Source organism: Ixodes scapularis, unplaced genomic scaffold (assembly GCF_016920785.2).
Source record: "Ixodes scapularis isolate PalLabHiFi unplaced genomic scaffold, ASM1692078v2 PGA_scaffold0__279_contigs__length_252992795, whole genome shotgun sequence".
NCBI classification, from domain to species: domain Eukaryota; kingdom Metazoa; phylum Arthropoda; class Arachnida; order Ixodida; family Ixodidae; genus Ixodes; species Ixodes scapularis.
In genome coordinates this window covers 92,088,161-92,109,668 of record NW_024609835.1, presented here as the reverse complement: position 1 = coordinate 92,109,668, position 21,508 = coordinate 92,088,161, and the positions used below count along the sequence as shown (strand labels likewise).

Below are 21,508 nucleotides of genomic sequence, written 5' to 3'. Positions count from 1 at the left end.
TTCAGGCACTATGTTCCGACAGTTCTCGCGTTCATCTCCTTGATTTTTCTTAGTTTTCCTAGCTATCTTAAGTAATTAAATCACTACTTCAAGTAGGCTTGGGAAACTTATACTTTACTTGAAATACATTGTCTGAGCACGTACTTGCAATTTACCTAAATTAGTTTTTCCTGTATGCTTCGACGAAAGTACACCTTCCGACTTCAAAATATATTGCCCAGATTTAGTGTCGGCAAAATGAAGCTCTTTGGAGGGCTACGCCCTCTCATCCTTGGCTCTCCCAGTACTATACACAACATCTAAGGCCGAGTATAAACGTTCACTAACCTCTAACGAAAATTGGCCTATCGTCGAGTGAAAAAGTGCTATCATCTTTGATGACGTCATCTAGTCATTTCTTTGAATGAAGTAATGGCGGCTACAAGATTGATATACACAAGCGCCATATAAGTTTATTGTGTTAAATAGTTTGTCAGCTAGAGCAAAAGATCTACCTTGTGGACACTAGACTTTAGCCAATATTCGCCGCCAATTCCGAAAATAATTGATGCCCACTAATTTACCCTTAGGGTAATGCACACAAGTTGAAAGAAAACTCTGTAGGAGAATGAAAACGCATCATGAAAGATTGGGTTAAAAATAGCTTGCACTTTATTCTGAAATCACCTTCTATTTATTGTACTTTACTTCAAGTAAATAATCCAGTGTACTGACTACTTTACTTGAGTACATAACTTCTCGTTCATTTTGTTCTTTACTGAAAGTTTATAGTTTGCTTTACCCAACTCTGGATTTCATGTAGTGTGAAAAACGTTGTGCGCCCAAAACTTCGCTTGTTCCCTTTCTTCTGCTTTTTTGCATGATTGTTCTCTTGTGCATTTAGTCGTATTGTATACGTGCAGCGACCTTTGCTATTCTGAGGTGCTAAATGTTGAATACCTTACCATCTTCGTTCACAAATTCACTCAAGTTTAACAGTTCTTTCAGACACAATACGTTTCTAAATAAGACACGTCTCCCATCATCAAGACGCTCATTTACTTATCGCGTAATTATTATTGTCACGGTTAATGCATGTTTCGTTTCCTTTACGTTATCTGACTATTTGATTAAGATGATACTGGGCTAATGTTTTACCTTGTTTTAGTTTTTTTCAATATCACTGCCTGTCATCTCACTATCTTATAAAGAACTTCCCAAGCCAGCCCAATTGATCATGGGCCCAGATGGTCTTTCAGTAACTTGTAATATGCAAGGGGTCCAACAAGTTCGGCTGCTCGGTTTCACAAAATGTAACAGAAAAGCAACCTCCTGCGTTAGAGGCTGGCATGTTTCAGTCTTATGATTCTTCTTTTAGTGAACTGTAGCTGAAACAGTCATTTATAAATACCGTGGTTGCTTGCGGGCGCCTCCTTCCTTGTGACAGGACCCCCCAACTTGAGTATCTACCCCGAGAGTGGCGAGTTGCAGGTAAAAGAAGGAGACCCTTTCGAAATCGGCTGCACTGCTTCCGGATATCCAGACCCAGTTATCTCCTGGAGGCACAGGGTAAGTAGAGAAGAACCAAACCGCTGAGATAACCCCCCCTTGGCAACAAAATACATCATCTCCACGTACTTCGGCTAGTAGAGTGCTTCGATTCGTGCAAAAACTTCGAAAAAGATATATGCTCTTTAGTTCTCGCTTCCGTATTATTATGTATTTTTTTGGGGGGTTCTCATTGTCGTGTAACATTGTTTTCGAAGGAATATGCCGTTTTTAACTTATCATATGAGATATTGTTATGCGATGACGTCGCTTTGGTTCACTTCTTGAATTCGCACATATCTGTTGTTTTTGCTCATATGTTGAACAATTGCCTGTAGTACTTTTTTTTTAAGAGCCATGTCCCTAGATTAAGTTACAGAAATTCTCATACATCAACTGCTACAACGGGAGCCTCCGTGGTTCTTAATTAGTAGCAGTTCCTTGCATACTCAAGCTTGGTATCTTAATAAAAGTGATCGAGGTTTTAATTTTATTTTTATTTTATCATCCTCCTGAACGTGTCATAATTTCTGCGGTCATAGGTTACGTTTAGATTTCTAAAAAATGAGAAATAAAAGTGAGAATGCTTATGAAAGCATCACGCTACAGAACCTATGCTGCTGTGCCCGGTCCTCTTTTGTCTTATGTGTCAGTCCGCCCTGCCTGTTTCAGCACTGGCTTACCTCTGTGAGCTGATTATGGATTCCTTCACATGGTGGAGTGAATTGAGCAGCATTCTACCTTGGTGCTAATCTTCCAAAGCGATGTAAATTTAGACGAATCTTTTCTAGCACAAGCTTCTGCATCACAAACATTCCTTTGAAATCCATGTTACCATTCTTCGTGAAAGCTGCGGTGACTTTCTCCATTTTTAATTATATGATTCACTCCGTGCATTGTCCACGCAGTTGTTTCTTTCTTTCTTTTTTGTACGCGTGGTTGCTGGGTGTTTGAAGTTACAATTGACAACATCCGCTTGCTTGTTTACGCTCAAAACACCGGGGAAAAGTGTTGCCAGTGCTTTATGAAGCATGCCAGTTAAAATAACTTGCTGTGCGAGCGAGCCTGTGGGAGTTTACCATAGTGAGATTAACTGGAGTTTCGGCCACCTGAAGAAAATTGTTTAAGGTGGTAGGAAAAAGAAATTAGCACAGACAATGTCTCGACTCTAGAGACATTGTCTTGTCCTGTTTTATTCTACCATTCTACACTTTTTCCCGTGTTGTGCTCCAGACTCTGTTAAATATTACTAATATTTCCCAATTTCTTTCTTAATTATGGTACAATATACAGGTTGTCCCAGATAGTTTGCACCAAACTTGAGACAAAAACGAAGCGTTCTGCGCTAGTCAAGCAAAATTTATATCGTTAGCATGCGTCTTACGAAAGTGCACAAAATGTTATTATTGTGCCTAGTTATTTAATTATTGAAGACTAATCAGCTACCTTTTTATATATACGTCTAAGGGCCAAGGTGTTCACTGGAAAGCTGTAGAGCGCATTGAGAAACACCCAACTAAGGTGTTTGCTACGTGACACGCTTTATGAGCTTTTTTTATTAGCCAAAAGGAATCCCGCGAAATGCAAAAAAAAGACCACGTGACAACGCGCCCGCGTGTAGCGCTTGCAGCGCTCTCAGACGTCCTCTGAAAGAACGAAGTCCACCTTATCAGTGGCGCGCAGTCCGAGACAAGGCTTCGTGTTGAGATAGTACCCAATGATAAGCGCGAGCACCTGCTGGCGGAAAGCCCGCCCTTGGACAGCGCGCCAGTGGTAAGGTGAACTTCGTTCCTTCACAGCGCTGCAAGCGTGACGTGCAGGCGTGGTCACGCGTGTGTGTTTTTTTTGGGTATTTTGCCGGCTTCCTTTTCAGGCTAATAAAAATAAGCGCCTAAAGCGTATCGGGAATCAAGGAATTGATATTGGCGTGTTTCAACGGACGCTAGAAACTTTCAATTCACACCTATGCCCTTAAACGAATATTCAAAAAACAGCTAATTAGGCTTAAACAGTTAATTGCGAGGCGCACAAAAAAAATGCACACTTTTCCACACTTTTAAACCACTTACAGTTGGCTTCAGCCTCGCAGACTGCGCCTTTTGTATTGCAAAAGTTTGGTGGTCCTAATCTGGGACACCCTGTGTACACACACACACCGGATATATATATATATATATATATATAAAGCAAGTCTTCGCCACAAATTTAATCCGTATATGACGATTATTAAAGCAAGTAAGCTTGGTTTTTGTAAAGACGTAAAATAGGCTGTTTTAGATAGCTGATATGTGACTTGTTTTAATAGGGTAAGTACAAGCATTAAAACAGGTTATTTTGAAAATAGTGCGAAATTAACAAAGAGGAGAAAAAGTGCGGCGATTGGGGTGACACACTCTGATCACCGGCATTGTTAGTCCATGAACATATACGCTGAACCAGCTGGATTCAGCGAACTCAATATTGGCTGGAAGGCTTAAGCATCCTCTTTGATGTCAAGTCATATGGGCAGATCAGCCTTTACTTTCGCAAGCTAATAACTACGCGCCGAAACACAGAGCTAAAGGAGGAGACAACAGCGCGCGGTTACGACAGAACGCCGAGCTCTGGTTGGAATGACTAGTCGATAGACCTATCCACTTGCCATTGTCTCCACGGAACTAGTCGAACGGTTAGCAGGCAGAGAGCCGACGTCCGGTGTTTGACTTTCGCATACGATTGTGTTCGACAAGTGCAGTGGAGACAAAGGAAGCCTTTGTCTCCCCTGCACTTTGTCTAAAGTGTTAGAACGCGGAACACCGGCGACCTGTGTTTGGCTCTCGCATTCCAACGCGTTCGGCGAGTGTAATGGAAAAAAAGGCAGCTAGCTTTAGGTCTCCCCACTAGTTTTAATGCGAAAGCATTAACGTTCCATAGAGCGAAACCTGTGTTGTCTGTAACCGTCTGCAGCAGAAAAACGGCACACACAAGCGGAATTCCCATTGGCTGCGACGGGTCATATCAGATGCTTCGCCACGGAAGCCAGCGGGGCGCTCAAGGTTAATCATGAATGAGTGAATCGTGAAAACGTCAGTGAATCGTGAAAACGTTATTTGAAACTGAAACTGTGGAGGAACTTGAAAACCGGACTTCGAACTTTGAAAACTTGGACTAGAAAGGAATTCAAAATCTTCGAAGTTTCTTTCTTTTTTTTTTGGGGGGGGGGGGGGGAGTTTAGCGTCAAAAGAGAATCGAAACATTCGACCTCTTCGAACTTTATGGAGAAAAAAGTTCGAAATCTTCGAATTGTTCGAACTTCATGTCTATAAAAATTCGAAGCGTTCGAGGTTTTCGAATTTTATTTCCAAAGAATTTCAAAATCTTCGAATTTATCGAACCTGAAGTAAAAAAATATTCGAAATATTCGATTCCGAAATTTTAGAAAACGTGAAAGCTTCGAACTTTTCGAATTCGAAGCTCCACTGTGACCGAAAGTGGCGAATTTTTCGAATTCGAACCTCGGTTGGTACGAAAATATCGAAATTTTTCGAAATCAAACCTTAGCTCGCTTCGCAAATATCGAAACCTTTCGAAATCGAACTTAGGGTGGTTCGCGACATCCCTAGTTAAAGCGGAAGCGCCTCAGAAGTAAAATGGAAATAAAAACACAGCAACGCAGATTTATCGTCACGGAAGCCGTGGAGCCGCCGGGTGATAGAGTGTGATGCCACCGCCGGCGGGCCATGTGAAAAAGGAAGACGTGGCCAGCTGCTTGTAGGAATGCTCTGCGTGTAAGAATGCTTTTACATTCGCACACGTAAGCAGTCTTAAGTGCCTCTTCCGAATTCTCCAACCAATACTCGGCGTTTTGACGTCCCCGTGCACACCTCCCTCTCTAGCTCAGTTAGTTGGCGAATCGAGTGTTTGCCGCTGTAATAAAACGTTCCAATATCTTAACTTTCCACGAAGGGATGTGGTGCGTAGGGTTGTAGGGCTTTAAGGTTGGGATTCTTTATTGTAAAGAATTCGAAGTTACTGTATGCTGAACATTTATTTGCACGAATATTGTTGTATGTCCTGATCGCATCCAAATTTCAACAAAACAGTCCAACTTTGCAATCTTTGAATAAACTTGGCGGGGGGGGGGGGGGGCATTTTTCATGTGTTCAAGATTGTACCCAGAAATTTTGTGACTTGGCCATGATGATTTGTCCCCTATAGTTCACAATTTCTATACGCGATGTTATCATGCATGCCGGTAAAATTGGGAATCGTCAACAACTACAAAAGTTTATTCCTTTCTGCCCCCGATTTACTCGGGAAAGCTTATAACAAATTGGCGACATGTGTCAAACCTGTATTATCTCCTTACGCCAAGCATTAGCCGTGTTCAGCTCCACCATGCCGAAGTACGGGACCCTGGAAGTCTTTGACGGGGAACCAGCGGACTGGTTAGAGTGCATGGAACGCACCGCGCTGTTCTTCGAGGCCAACGGCATTCCTACTGCAAAAAAAGGTCAGCTTTTCTGACGTCCTGTGGTGCTAAAACATACTCCCTTCTGCGGAGCATTCTGAACCCCAAGGCTCCCAACGAAGTGAGCATAGAGGAGATTTTTGGCGCTCTCAGCAACCACTTCACCCCAAAACCCTCTGTTGTAGTCACCCGTTGCAAGTTCAACAGCCGATGTCGACACACGGGAGAATCTGTGAGCGACTATGTTGCCGCACTCAAGAAACTAACCGAGCACTACGAGTACGGAACATTCCGGAATGACATGCTTCGCGACAGACTTGCCTGCGGCATCAATGACTCCACAATGCAGACACGGTTGCTTGAAGAGCTTAATCCCAGGTTCGAGTCCGCGATCCAGCTTCTACTAGCGATGGAAGCTGCGAAGAACGATTCGAACTTGCTAATGAAACAAGGAAAATGTCAAGTGGCGTCCGAAGCTATCAACGTGGCCAAAGAAGCTTCATCGAAGAGCATCACTTGCTATCGTTGTGGAAGGCCTCATTATGCGTCTGTGTGCAAGCACTCGAAAACAAAGTGCAACGCATGCCCCAAGATGAGACACCTTGCCAGTGTGTGCAAATCAAAGAAGCAGCAAGGCCAATCCAACAATTCCGGACAGAAGAAAAACGCTCACAAGCGTCCTGTCTATGCTGTTGACAATTCCGAAAAGTCGTCCACGAGTCAGCCACCCGTGACGTACAACATGTGGTCACTGAAATCCTCCATATCATCACCTCCATATGTTACTACTTTGGAAGTGGTGTGGAAACCACTTCGGCTAGAAGTGGACACCGGAGCCACCGTCTCCATCATCGGACAAAGATTTTTCGTACAAGAATTTCCAGAGCTTCAATGTGAACCTTCGGATGTCATCCTAACAAGCTATCGCGGTGACCTTTCTAAGGTTCAGGGAAAGGTTGTCGTACCTGTTCGATTTCTAAACAAAGAAGCAACGCTTCCTTTGTATGTCGCACGTGATCAGACTCCTACACTCCTTGGAAGAGATTGGATCAACACCCTTGGAATAAGTTTGGCCGATGTGAAAGAAGTTACCGCTGCATCCAGCATGGAAGCAATTCTGAAGAATCAGAAAGAAGTCTTTTTCCGACGGACTAGGTACGCTGAAAGGCGTGAAAGCTAAGATCACCATCCAAGAGGGAGCGCGGCCCAAGTTCTTCAAACCACGCACGATTCCGTTTGCGTTACAGGACAAGGTTGCTCAAGAACTGCAACGACTTCAACGCGATGGAATTATCTGTCCTGTGAGAACATCCGAATGGGCAGCCCCGGTCGTGCCTGTTCTAAAGCGCGACGGCCGAGTGCTGATCTGCGGTGATTTCAAGGTTACTGTAAATCCTGCAACCATTCTAGAGAAGTACCCGGTACCCAGATTGGAAGATCTGTGGGCCAAACTTTCAGGTGGCGTCAAGTTCACCAAACTGGACCTGACGGATGCAGAGCAACAGGTGAAGCTCGAGCCTGAGAGTCAGAAGATTGTCACCATCAACACTCCAAAAGGACTTTTTCAATATACCAGACTACCATTTGGAGTATCCTCGGCTCCTGCAATCTTCCAGAGAGAAATCGAAAACCTACTGCAGGATATGCAACGCGTCGTCGTATACTTCGACGATATTGTCGTGACTGGACTCAATGACAAAGACCACCTAAAAAATCTTGAACAAGTTCTACAGCGTCTACAGGTCGCAGGTCTTAAGCTCAAGCTAGAAACTTTCACTTTTATGGCCCCTGAAGTGGAATACCTTGGACATGTAATTGAAGCCGGAGGGCTAAAGTCAACGCCACGCAAGGTAAAAGCTGTCCTAAATGCGCCTCGACCACTTGACCTCAAGCAGCTTCAAAGCTACCTTGGGCTCGTCAACTATTATCGGCGTTTCCTTCCCAACTTGTCCTCAGTACTTCAACAGTTGTACTACCAGCTCGCTGCGAATACATCATGGCGATGGGGGCAACAAGAGGAGAAGTATTTTCACAAGAGCAAAGAGCTCTTGACATCTGCAGTAGTACTTCAACACTTTGATCCTAACGAAGAGATCATCCTCAGCTGTGACGCATCTCCTTACGGACTCGGCGCTGTTCTTTCCCATCGAGATTCAAGGGGACAGGACGGTCCCATAGCCTTCGCCTCGAGAAGCCTCCTACAAGCTGACCAAAATTACAGTCAGCTTGATAAGGAAGCCTTGGCACTCGTTTTCGGATTGACGAAGTTTCATCAGTACTTTTGGGGTAACCAGTTTGAAGCCGTCACTGACCATAAACCTCTCCTTGGACTTCTGGGCCTTGACAAGGCCATTCCAGAGAAAGGATCACCTAGAGTCATACGTTGGGCAATGACACCAGCAGCGTACAAGCTGGTCTACCGACCCGGCCCGAACATAGGTAACGCTGATGCGTTGAGTCGCTTACCGTTACCAGTGGACAACTTCCAATTTCCGCGGCCAGCTGATGTACTCATGTTGGAAGCGGCGTACCCTGCCGTTCTCTCCGCCGCAGTCGTTGCACAGTAGACCGCGACTGACGCAGTGTTGTCACGAGTGAGACAGGCACTGTGGTCCGGTAGCGATCTTCCTGAAGGACCACAGTGGTTGCCTTTTCGAACAAAGCTGACAGAACTCAGCGTCCAAAAAGACTGTTTACTGTGGGGTCAAGAGTGATCATCCCACTCAGGTTACAAGAGCAAGTACTTCAATTACTGCACGAAAGCCATCCAGGAGTGGAGAAGATGAAGTCCATTGCACGAAGTCACGTCTGGTGGGATGGGCTAGACCACAGTATCACGGCAAAGCTTCAAGATTGTCATGAATGCCAAGAACATCACCGTTTCGATCGGAAAGTACAGTCAACCCCATGGCCTTTTCCAGAACGGCCATGGTCCCGCTTACATGTTGACTTTGGTGGTCCATTCCAAGGACGTTATTTCCAGGTATTGGTCGACGCATACTCGAAGTGGGTTGAGGTCATACCGGTATCGTCACCCTCTGCTGATGCTACGATCAAATGCCTTCGGAACATCTTTTCGGCACACGGTCTACCAGATATTGTCGTTTCGGATAACGGTCCGGCCTTCGTAAGCGACAAGTACAGTGAATTCCTAAGCCGCAATGGGATCCGTCGTATGCTGATTCCCCCTTACCACCCAGCATCAAACGGAGCTGCGGAACGCGTCGTGCAGACCATGAAAGGAATGCTGAAGAAAGCGTGATCTAGAGATTTTCAGACCAAGATTGACAGGATGCTTCTGACATACAGAACTACCAAGCATTCACTAGCAGGTCATAGTCCAGCTGAGCTGCTAAGGGGCAGAAAGCTAAAGACAGCCGTAGACCTCCTACATCCGGACATGCGGAGTGAAGTACTCTTGAAGCAGCTGAAGCAAAAGTTACGCTGTGACCAAGGAGCACGCAAAGGCCCTCTACCTCAGCATGGTCAAAATGTGTTTGCCCGCAATTTCAGGTCAGGGCCTTCATGGCTTCCTGGGGTTGTTATACAACCCATCGAGTTCATCATCTGTGCAAGTGGAACTGAGAGATGGGACTCGTTGGAACCGTCATGGTGACCATCTTCGAGAACATCGTCGTCCACCTCTGACACCCTACAGAGAGCACGGGGCAACCGTCTCTTCAGCTGAACAAGACAGGTCAACCGGATCTTCCGGGAACGAAGATCATCATGGACCAACAACAGTACACCCTGACAGAGGACCTCCTCGAACTCAGGAACTTTCATGCCAGGCGTTGCCAACCGTCCAGACTCCGAGTAGTCCCCAAAAGCTACGCTCTACGAGAGTAAAAAAGCCTGTAGATCGTTACAGGCCTTAGACCATAGTGACCCGAACTTTGACGTCTAGGTTGTGATACAGTATAGTTGTTCCTTCCTATAAAAAGGGGAGGAGTGTGATGAAGCTAGCGGCGCCATGCATCCGTGGCGCGAGAATAAAGACAAGAAGTGTCTGGCATCTCGAGCTGCCTGCACACGCACGCTGAGAACGATGGTGTTCATTCCTTCCTGCCCCCGATTAACTCGGGAAAGCTTATAACAGAAATCGTCAACAACTACAAAAGTTACGAAAATTCAATGTTTGTTTGGTTCTGCTATTTCACTGTTGTGTTAGCTTTTTTTACAATCCTTCATTTAACTTTGTGTTTTGAAAGTTGAAGCTGTTTGATTAGTTACAATTTTGTAAGCGTGTCTATGGGACGTGAATATTTATGTAACTGATAATGGTCTCGTAATATTATGCTTCATTTGTGCTGTCGTTTATTTATTGAAGGTTTTCACGATTGCTCAAACGTAGGAGAGAATATATATACCCAAACATGAAGAATACTTGGGGATTGAGTTCGATCAAAAGATAAGAACGGTAATGAGGATGTTGCTCTCTGAAATTTTGTCGAAGCAGGAATTATATTTAAATTATTCTGGCATACTCTTTCTAAAGTGCTCCTGAGTAATGACTACCAAAGATATTAGTTTATAATATTACTAAGTTTTTTTCTTCAGAGATTAAAACTGTCACACAGAAAAGGCATTTATGTACAGGTATAAACATAAGCCTGCGTGCAAGAACATTATTGTACATTTTGGACAAAACCCTGAGACGGGGGGGGGGGGGGGGGGGAAGGACAACACAACACAAAGTCTTAAACAAACCTCCTGAGCTGTGTTTGAGACTTTGGACAAAACCCCGAGACTGGGGGGGGGGGGGGGGGGGGGGGGGGGGGGGGGAAGGACAGCAGAACACAAAGTCTCAAACACAGCTTCTGAGCTGTTAACCATGTTGAATATACCTGAGACTGGGGTAGAAAAAAACATAAAAGTCGAAGAAACAGAACGGGACACGACGACGTCTCATTGAGACGACGTCTCATTGAGGCGACGTCTCATTGAGACGTCGTCCTGTCCCGTTTTGTTTCTTCGACTTTTATGTTTTTTTCTACCCCAGTCTCAGGTATATTCAACATGGTTAACATCCACCAGCTCGCCTGCACCCTTACTATTGTATTTCTGAGCTCTGTTTGAGACTTTGTGTTGTGTTGTCTTCCCCCCCCCCCCCCCCCCCCCCCCAAATTTCGGGGTTTTGTCCAAAATGTTAAACCTTCACCAGCTTGTTTCCGCCCTAACTTTTTGTTCATTATTGTAGTTTTCACTAGGTGCCTCCTATTACGTGGGTACATTGTCAGGTTGAACAATGGTGTCGCGGTAAATTGTCTCGTGATTATATGTCGTGAACACATATTAGTTGTTTTATAATATGATTTATATAGTTGATTAGTTGTTGGTATATTAGGCTGCCTTCTTCGAATAAATTATCACCTCCTCTTTATTTTTATTTCTACCACTGTGTTTGCGTCTTGCCAGGGATCAACGTCCACTAGCAAGATCATGTATTCACATATTAAAACAATTTAAGTCAAAGCCGTAAAGTTATTTTCAAGAATAAATGTCTGAACTGCTGACATTTCGACCTAAATAAGCTGTTACAGTATGTCGTTAATATGGCGGATGCATATGGTTGCGTGAGTGCGGTGTTAGATGAATCTGATGCGCCATGTAAATGCTTTATTTTTTTCGCCAATGGCTAATGTGGTAGTTCCAACTTATACATTTCCTGTGACCCTGATGGTGTGTACTATCGAACCTATATTTGGTTCACCAGACTCATCTGATTCATGTTTTATACGTTACAATTATTATGACCCTCGTCTTATTGCACTATATTTTTTTTCAGGGCAATTCGTCCAGTGAGGTTAATAATTTGGTACAAAATAACACCTTGCGTATTGACTCTGCCAACCAAATGCACTCTGGGACATACGAGTGCACGGCCAACAATGGATACGGCGATTCTGTTGTTCGCTGCGTCACCGTTAAAGTTCTTGGTGAGTTTCCGTAATACACATTTTGGTCGCGTTCCTTACCCTTCATATTTAAGAAGACAAGGTCGCATACCGCACAGTGTTATTTTCTATGGAGTATACAGGGTGTATTTTCAAAGGTGGAAAACTATATTAAAAAGTGAAGTTGACGAAAGAATTTTTTTTTTCAGAATAACTTTTCATCCAAACGCGGTTGATAATTTTGTTCGCCTTTTTGTACCGAGAGTCTTGTGAACGTAGGACAAGTGTTAACCTCAACTGAGAACCGCACTTTCGATATGATTCAGTTTATCAAAAAATTGTCTTATTTGGTAGTTTTCGATAACGCTTGGCAAGTTTCTAATTAAAGCTTTATGCTAATATTCAATATTAGAAATGTCAATTACCAAACTTATTTAATTATCCTACTTGGGACAAGTCGCCCCCCATATAATATCTCCTCCAGGCGGTACATATGGCCCGCAAACAAAGTGCTAGTGTATCTTTCACTGCTTTTGTTTAGAAAATCATATGAATGTTAATTTTGAACACCAAGAATAACACTGTTATTTTACAACCCATATATATATATATTCTGCACACCTAGCAAATGTGTAAGGGATTGAGAACGAAGAGGGGAGAAGGTGATTATTGAATTTATTGCATTAAAGTTAGGGAAAGGGGAAGGGAAAGAGAGCTGGCGAAAAATTGGGCCAGGAGCGGGGATTGAACCCGCAACCTTCGCCAGACCGGGGCGACGCCTTAACCGATTAGACCATCCTGGCCACTGGTTTCGGCGGACTCAATTTCTGACCAGCTCTCTGTGTACTGTTTAGTTTCGAATTCGCTTAACTGGGTAGACGACAACCGTTGCTGATTTAAGGCCCGCGCTATTTCCGACATGCGGCAGTGACGTGGCACGTCATCTCAGCTTGCAAATGTCGCAAAGGGCCCGTCTTCCAGGATATCTAGGGAACCACTCCTCCCCATAGGGAGGAGTGGTTCCCTTCCCCTTTCCCTAACTTTAATGCAATAAATTCAATAATCACCTTCTCCCCTCTTCGTTCTCAATATTACTACGGCTGCACTTGTCAATCTTCACTCAATCCCATTATACATACGGTGCAGCCTGTCCCTATGGGGAGGAGTGGTTCTCTAGATATCCTGGAAGACGGGCCCTTTCCGACATTTGCAAGCTGAGATGACGTGCCACGTCACTGCCGCATGTCGGAAATAGCGCGGGCCTTAAATCAGCAACGGTTGTCGTCTACCCAGTTAAGCGAATTCGAAACTAAACAGTACACAGAGAGCTGGTCAGAAATTGAGTCCGCCGAAACCAGTGGCCAGGATGGTCTAATCGGTTAAGGCGTCGCCCCGGTCTGGCGAAGGTTGCGGGTTCAATCCCCGCTCCTGCCCCAATTTTTCGCCAGCTCTCTTTCCCTTCCCCTTTCCCTAACTTTAATGCAATAAATTCAATAATCACCTTCTCCCCTCTTCGTTCTCAATATTACTACGGCTGCACTTGTCAATGTTCACTCAGTCCCATTATATATATATATATATATATATATATATATATATATATATAATGGGACTGAGTGGGATGATATAATGGGATGATTTACATCCTCTGTGTTCAGGACCTTTCTACATATATATATATATATATATATATATATATATATATATATATATATATATATATATATATATATATATATGTAGAAAGGTCCTGAACACAGAGGATGTAAATCTTGAATACACCAGTTGAAAATAAGCACAGAGAATAGGTCTCTGCGTAACTAAATATTTCCGTTTTTCATCCGCCACTGTCAAATGTTCAAAGTTGCCCATTACGTTTGGCGTAAATTATATATTTGATTTAATTATAAGCAGCATATACGAAATATGCATATATTTCGTATATATGGAAAACAATATGTTCATCAGAATACTTTTTCTTTCTGAGCAATAGTTACGCCGCTAGACGCAAGTTGGGAGCCGAATATGAAGGTCGGTGCCCACTACGCCCCGCATCGTTTTTAAAAGGTGCTTAAATATCTCTCACTGGCTGGAGAGATGATTGCGTAAGCGTGGTAGCGAAACAGCCACACTTACAAAATGACAGCTCGTTTTCTATCAATAAGTGTTTTTTTGCAAAGATAAATTAAGTCCGGCTTTCAACTCACATGTCCTTCATTTAGATAGCTGCACTGAAAAAAAACATTCCTTGAAAGCTTCCTAAAAATAGTCTTATATCCTTCGAAATATAAGAAAAACTATGCACATCTTTAGAGCATGGGAAAATGTAGTTGGCAAATAGTCAATAGAGAACATTTTAATGATTTATTAATTCTATAGCTTTCTGCACAAATTTATGTTAAGAAGATGTACTGTCTTTATTTCTCCTTCATAAAAAAATATTTCCCGAGCGTATCTGTCCTACAATCATGACATATGGCTTCTATCATATTTCTCGCGACAGTAACAGAACTTGAACAGTATTTTTGAATGGCGGAAACATCCTATACAATACGTTCTTGCTATTTTACATAACTTACATATCTTAATTAGTATCAACGACAAAATAATACCTTGCTCCTATTGCTGTTGGAAATGTACTTATGTTAATTCTACGTAACGCCAAGGACAGGTGACAGTGATTATCCGCTAATTCTAACAGACCATCCTACAAACCGACAAAGGTCAAACAAAGTGCGCAAACTACGACATTCAAAGACGCTGGGTAAGATGCGAAAACGTCAGCATCAATAGCGAACGAAGCGGATGAGCCGACCATAGCATAGAAAAAAGCTGGAGATGTCCAAACTACAGCATCGTCAGATGCCGCTGTCAATTTTTTTTTTCATTTCTAAAGTAGGACGTCAGAAGACCAAACAATTATTCCAATACTGTCTAATTAGTCTTGCACAAACTGCCCTAACCTGTCTCCTTCTTCTTTCCCCTCGATTCGTCTTTTTCCTTATTGATTTTCTACATCATCCCGAGACGAGAAGCGCGATAAATCTCATGGAGACATAGTTTGCGAACATTTCTCAGATTGACCCTTTTTTTATTTCTGGTTCCACAAATCTCACGATATGTGAATGTTTATGTCCCTGAGTATGTCGCCTTCTTTGCCGTCGTCGTCATAGTCGAGTTGTTTCCTGGCTAGAGCTCTTTGCACAACTTGCGTTCCGCCTCACTTCCCATGCGCTTGCGCGTTGAACGCAATATACCCACGATGTCGTCGTATTCCTCTTGTTCAGTTAGTCTAGGATATTTATGGCCCTTCGGTTGTATACCCAGAACGTTGGGGTAGCCTTGCCTCCCCTGTGTGGGAGAGCGAAGCCTAATTCGCTTATTAGATGACCTCGCAAAGAAGCCGGCTCCGTAGTCGTATTTGTGGTTCGATCCCAATTTGTATGAAGCCACGGCAGCAGGGCAAGCGTCTAAGTAATATCTTTCATTTCTAACTTACCGCTAAAAAGTTGGAAAGCATTGCGATAACTTGTTAGAGTATTTTCCAATAACGAACAAACTCCACCTTATTTGAGGACGTTGCATTGTCCGATAGTGAACTTACTTGTTGATTGAGCGTGCCAGGTGTGATGGCCGCGCTGAGAGCACTCTCCTTGGCAGGCTCTTGCTGCTGCCGTCGGCCGCTTCGTGTTTCTGAAGGAGGATGACCGCGTTGTCCTTGTCAGGATTGCTCCGGAAAGTACCCTACCTGTCCCGGTTCACCGAATCGCTGGCTCTGCAACCCTTGTTTGCAGCCTGCGCTTCACAATTATCCTTTGAAATGCACCTGTACCGGTCGCTGTCAGTCAAGTTTTCTTCGGAGCCCTCGAATGCCTCGGGTGCCTCTGGGGCATTCTTGTACGCCATGTTCGGACAGTAGTCCTAGTACTCGTCACGCAAGATGTCCGAAATGGACAGGATATGAGCTGGCATATCGGCGTCTACTTTGCAGCATATGCCCCGAGACACATTGGCAGTGCACGATTCACAGTACTGAATAAGTTTGCAGTTCGCATGGTTGCTCTCCATGGCATACGGATCCATTTCGTCGAAGATATTGTCTAAGTTCAGTCCACTCAGGGTCGATTATAATGACAAAATTTCCTTTTTGATTGAGAAAGAACTAATATGTTTCCACGGCGTCCACCTCAACCTAGTGTTTATGGCGACTAAGCCGTTCATTTTTTTTAGATCTAAGTATCTCTGCTGTTACAAGCTTCCATAAGTGATCTGTTTCGATAAGTAGGCCTATTGTAGGTGAGCTTTATGTGCCATAAAATAACATTTATTAAGCCGGATCTTTCTTTTGATCACGCAGAAAACACGCAAAGGTGTAATCTGCGATCAAATCAGCTATGCCCTGCTAAATTACCGGTATGATAATTGCCTCGATTGTGGACTCAGTGTCGTCATACTGACTTTTAGTACAAACCTCAACCACATATTTATAGTGTAATATCTTCATTGAGGTGCTACCGAACGTATTTAGTCGTAGCTTAGTCTTTCTAAAAATTCTGCGAATTAGACACCGTGCAACTTCTTTTGTGATAGGTGATTGTTGACTGCTTCCATGAAGGATGCCTTCAATGCAGCTAGTACCCGTTTCACTGATCGCCCATGCACGGAATATTTGTTGATGAATGGTATTGTGTTTGCCTTGCCCAACCGAAAACTTGTGTTTTGTCTCAGAAGAAGAAATGCAGACGACTGATTCCTCCTTTTTTCCTTCTTTCTTCGTCTGGGCGAATGGCGGATCGCACATTGTTAATGCGTGTCGTCCGTCACAATTTTACCTCCTTGACCGCCTTCTGCATCTCTTGCACAATGTCCTTTGGTGGTACAGGGGAAACACCGCATGTCTCTTACTAACATTCGTTTTTGTTGGACACTGTTCATTCAGAATCGTTCCATGAGAGGCAGAAGAAACATTCACCTGGTAGGTAAGGTGACAAAATGTGGAGCGCTAAAGCAGATCTAACAGATTCTTGCTTTCCCTCTTTCGTACAAGCTCCCCTGTGGTTGCTCTTTTCACTGCTTTCGGTTTCAGTGCGAGCAAACTCCAGCATCTTTCGAGTTCCGGTGTGTATGCAGGTTAAGGTGACGAGGCTGCGTCACCCTCAGCTGTTGCTGCATTAATTGGGAGCTTGTATGGAACTTGTATGCGGTATTGCAACACGAATTAGTAAGGTATCGATGTGAGGACTGATGAGGATATCTCAAAATATGGCTGCCAAGATGGATGTCGGCACGTTTAGTGCATTAAGGTGCAACCCCACCGATCAAGGCAATATGCCTATTTTTGAGAGCCTTGCACTTCTTATGTATGGTATGCAGAATTATACCCCTTATACCAAATTAAAGAGCTGCCATTCATTAACAATTCAATGTCTAGAAAATAGGGTTATATTTAGCAGCCTTTTTTCCATTTATATCTTAGTGGTCCTCACTTTCAAAATGTAGCATTTATTTTCTTGAGCTACAGCTATCCAATTCAAACAAAACGGCATATGACTAGGCTATGGAGAATTACAATCACAGAAATTGTATATTTAACTAAGTAAACACTTCAGGTTTGAAAATAAAACAAATAAAGTTAAAAATAGCATTACTTTTCTTCGTTGTAAAAACGTTTGTGTGTGAACGAAAGCAAATTTCGAGACATTAAAGTGTGAAGCGTTTCCTGATATTGCATTGGATGAAAATTACATATCGATAGGTTACACGATTACTTCATTATAGGCCATGAAACATTTCCCACTCAGTTACGACAAGCCACAGTTTTATGATAACGAACACAGAAGGCGCCAGATGATCAGGCATTGTTTTTAATCGTGTTTGTCGACGTGCACTGCTTGGAGCGCTACGTGTAAGACCAAAATAACCCCCAAGGTCTGGGTATCCGACGCCTGAAGACTTGTCCGAAGCCCGGGCTAGCGATATCAGAACAAGCGTGACGCAGCCCAACGTGGCCCCGTTGCCGATTGACAATGCTCAGCTCATCACGAAAAATAATAAACACACAAATTAACAACAATAAACAGTCAATAGGAAAGAAAAAATACACAATTTTTATACAGTAAAGTTACAACATCGTTGAGGTAGCTGAATATATGGCAAAGAGAAAGGGGGGGGGGGCATCTATAGACAACAGAATTATGACAGGCATACAATGAAGTGGTTTAATTGATTACACATGTATGTTTAAGGATGTATTTCGTTGATCATAAGAGAAGGTTATTTTTGAATAAATAGTTATACCTTTAATTAGACCCAGAGTTTGGAATACTTTCTTGAATGTTTAGATGTTTGATTAGTATATCAGGTATTAAATATGCCAATTGTGTGTACCGTAATTTGTCCTCGGCAAAGGTATTCTATGTGTCATGTGGAGGCAGGTGCATACGCCCGTACGTCCCGCTGTGCATTGGTAGCTTTTTCATTAGGAAGGGAAGCCGCAGCGGGCGTAGAAGCATGTGTTATTCCAGAATTTCTCATCAGGCTGGACAACTTTCCTATGGGTGTCGCCTGACGTCGATACTACGAGAACGCAGCACCTACTCTTCCGCCAGAAAATTTGGAGACTACAGAAGTGTATTTTTCGCCAAATTACTTGTAGATCTCTCAATAATCGAAGAAGCTTTGTCGGCGAGAATATTCGCAGTCTTCATCAGGTCTCTTTGTAGCCGTGTACGGTAAATATTCAAATCTGGTTGGTGCTTGCTGCTGATTCTGCTGACAGTAGTAAAGGAAGCAGTTGTCATGCGTTCTAAATGCATATCTTGGTTCTATTTCACAGATTGCTCGCCAGCTCTTGAGTTGTCTGCTTGAGCGCATGGGTTGCAGAGATAGCTCCCTTTTCCGCGGCTGTCAATCTTCATATTTTAACTTTTGTCAAATGATTTGCGTGACTTCTTCCTAAGCTCCTAATGTCATAGTGTGACTTGCTGTAGTTTTTAATGACGTGGTTAATGCAAGCCACCTTTGCTATATTCCTTCCATATTCAGCACTGGTTTTGAGGGCCTTTTCGACATTCCAGTCTTCATCTCCACAACTCTTCTGTATTTTGGAAATGCATCTCGCGGCTTTTTCAACATCCTTCCGCGATAATATCCGACTCCATTGCAGTTAAAAGCCCGTCCCAATTTTGAAGCACGCATGATTGCGAGGAGTCCCGTTCTTGCTCATGTAAAAATTGCAAGTGCTGCCCCAGGCAGCACCGAGTTCTGGGCCAAAACTTGGCTTGTGTCTGGCAGTTTAGGGCATTAAAAAGCCCGAAGAAGCCAAAGTAGTGCCAAACCTGACCTCCCTTGGCAACAGTCTGGGTATCTTGGCCCTAATTCGCCAAACAAGTGCCAAACTTAGGCTTCGCTGCCGGATAGTTCGGTTATTATCTGGCATCTTCGGGCCTAAATCGCCTAACAAATGCCAGATTTAGGCTTAATGCCCGTTAGTTCGGCAGATCTTTGGCATTTTTGGGCCAAAATCGCCAAACTAATGCCAAAGTTAGGCTTCACTTTTTGATAGTTCGGCTATCACTTGGCACATTCGGGCCAAAATCGCCACAGATGTGCCAGAGTTAGGCTTACTACCTTGTAGTTCGGCAGAGCTTTGGCATTTTCGGGCCAAAATCGCCAAACTAATGCCAAAGTTAGGCTTCACTTTTTGACAGTTCGGCTGTCACCAGGCACATTCGGGCCAAAATCGCCACAGATGTGCCAGAGTTAGGCTTACTACCTTGTAGTTCGGCAGAGCTTTGGCATTTTCGGGCCAAAATCGCCAAACTAATGCCAAAGTTAGGCTTCACTTTTTGACAGTTCGGCGTCACCTAGCACATTCGGGCCAAAATCGCCACAGATGTGCCAGAGTTAGGCTTACTACCTTGTAGTTCGGTTGAGATCTGGCATCTTTGGGCCCAAATCGCCAAGCGAGTGCCCAAGTTAGGCTTCGCTTCCCGATAGTTTGGCTGTGATCTGGCAGCGACGGGCCAAAGGTGCCAAACAAGTGCCAGAACTAGGCTTACTGCCTTGGAGTTCGGCTGATGAGGTATTTGATGTACGCGGGTGGTCTTCATCTTAATTAAATAGAAATCAAGTTTTATTCGGCTGGCAACTTTATCTTATTTTGGTTGTCTCTTGATTTCTGCAGTCCAAAAGTTGGCTGAATGTTTTGACGCGGCTGGAGCAGGCTTTGCAAACGCAAATTGTGCCAGATGTTTTACTCGCGCGTAGGTACACAAGCCAATATCGGGACGCGCCGTGAGACTGGTTCGACATTATGGCGCGTTCACACCGGCGACGCGATCTAGTCGCGCCATAACTTTCATCGCAAAAGCGACCATCGCGGGCAAAAAGTGACGGGTTTTGAGCAGTCGCTTGCTGACCCGACGTTTTGCGATGCACTCTAGTCGCGGAGAGGCCGAGCCAACCAACGGCGTTCGGAGCGAGAGTTTTTGAGACGCGACTCGCCAACGAAGGCATTGGACTCGCTCATCGCGCACGCCAAATTGACCAACTAATTACTTTTTTTTTTCTTTTTTTTTTTTGCGATGCGATTTAGTTGGGTCGCGCGACTGCTATCCCCGGTGTGAATCCGCCTTTACAGAAAGTGCTGTGCGCACGTCTCAACAAGATATATCATTATTGAGGGGTGTCCAAACAGGACACTACAAAACGCACGACTCCTACAAATCGTGAAAATTGAAGAGGACGCGCCCGCTTCAAGCCCGCTTCAATTTTCACGATTTGTCGGAGTCGTGTCCTGTTTGGACATCCCTTTAGGCGGCGCATTGCAAAAGCGAGCGTGGCTCTGTGCGTGTCTTGCATCGTGATTGAGCACTGTCAAATCCTAGCGATAACAAAGTGCGGAAACGACCGTGGCTCTATGGCGCGGTTCCCGCATCACACTTGGGGGATGAAAATGAAATCCCGGAAATTGTACTATTTTAGCGTGTTGATACTTTTTAAACATTAAAAAGTGGAGACACAAAAGGGACGATAAAGACAGGACAATCTCTGAACTTTAAAGCCGCTGTACAAACGGGACGTTCTGCAGAGAAGAACCTTCTGTCCCGAAGCTGGGGGACGGGGAGGGAAAGGTCAAGCGTTGGATGAAAATAGGTTTAGAGAATGGGATTAGCCTCGGGGCGAGCCATCCTCTCGAGAGGGAGTGGGGACGGAACAAAGCTGCCGTGGGGTTCCGGCTAAAAGGTGGAAGAAAGTTAAGCTTGTCAAACGGCGACCTCGGATCCGAGGACGGGCACGCCAGAGAATTTGAAAATAGCTGCTTAATTAGCCGGCCGACCCAGTGCGGTCTACTGGTTCTAGAAGGTGACTCGGAAGAAGAAAACTCGTTTTGGTCGAAAACTCTAAAAGCATTCTGGACGTGAACTCTTGCCACAAATAAAAATAACACATGCATGAAAAACTGCGAAGGCACCTAAGCTTTCGCCTATGATGTGGGAATGCGTGAGCATTACAGGCAGAGTTATGTTGGCGCAACTTGCAATAAAGAAAGAAAAAAAAAGTTATGTTGGCGCAACGGATAGCGCGCTAGTTTCACGATCAAGAGGGCCTAGCTTCGAAACCGGGCAGGGGA

At 44.0% G+C, this 21,508-nt stretch overlaps 1 protein-coding gene across 1 annotated transcript in view; it reads left to right on the top strand.

The window, feature by feature from the left end:
* Window positions 1-12,088, top strand: part of LOC8053349 (contactin-2) — a 136,685-nt gene extending 124,597 nt beyond the window's left edge. The window contains exons 7-9 of the mRNA XM_040215149.1: window positions 1,427-1,548; window positions 11,766-11,916; window positions 12,084-12,088. Of these exons, the coding sequence (XP_040071083.1) occupies window positions 1,427-1,548; window positions 11,766-11,916; window positions 12,084-12,088 (278 nt within the window). The remainder of the gene's footprint in view (window positions 1-1,426; window positions 1,549-11,765; window positions 11,917-12,083) is intronic.
* The last annotated feature ends 9,420 nt before the right edge of the window (window positions 12,089-21,508 follow it).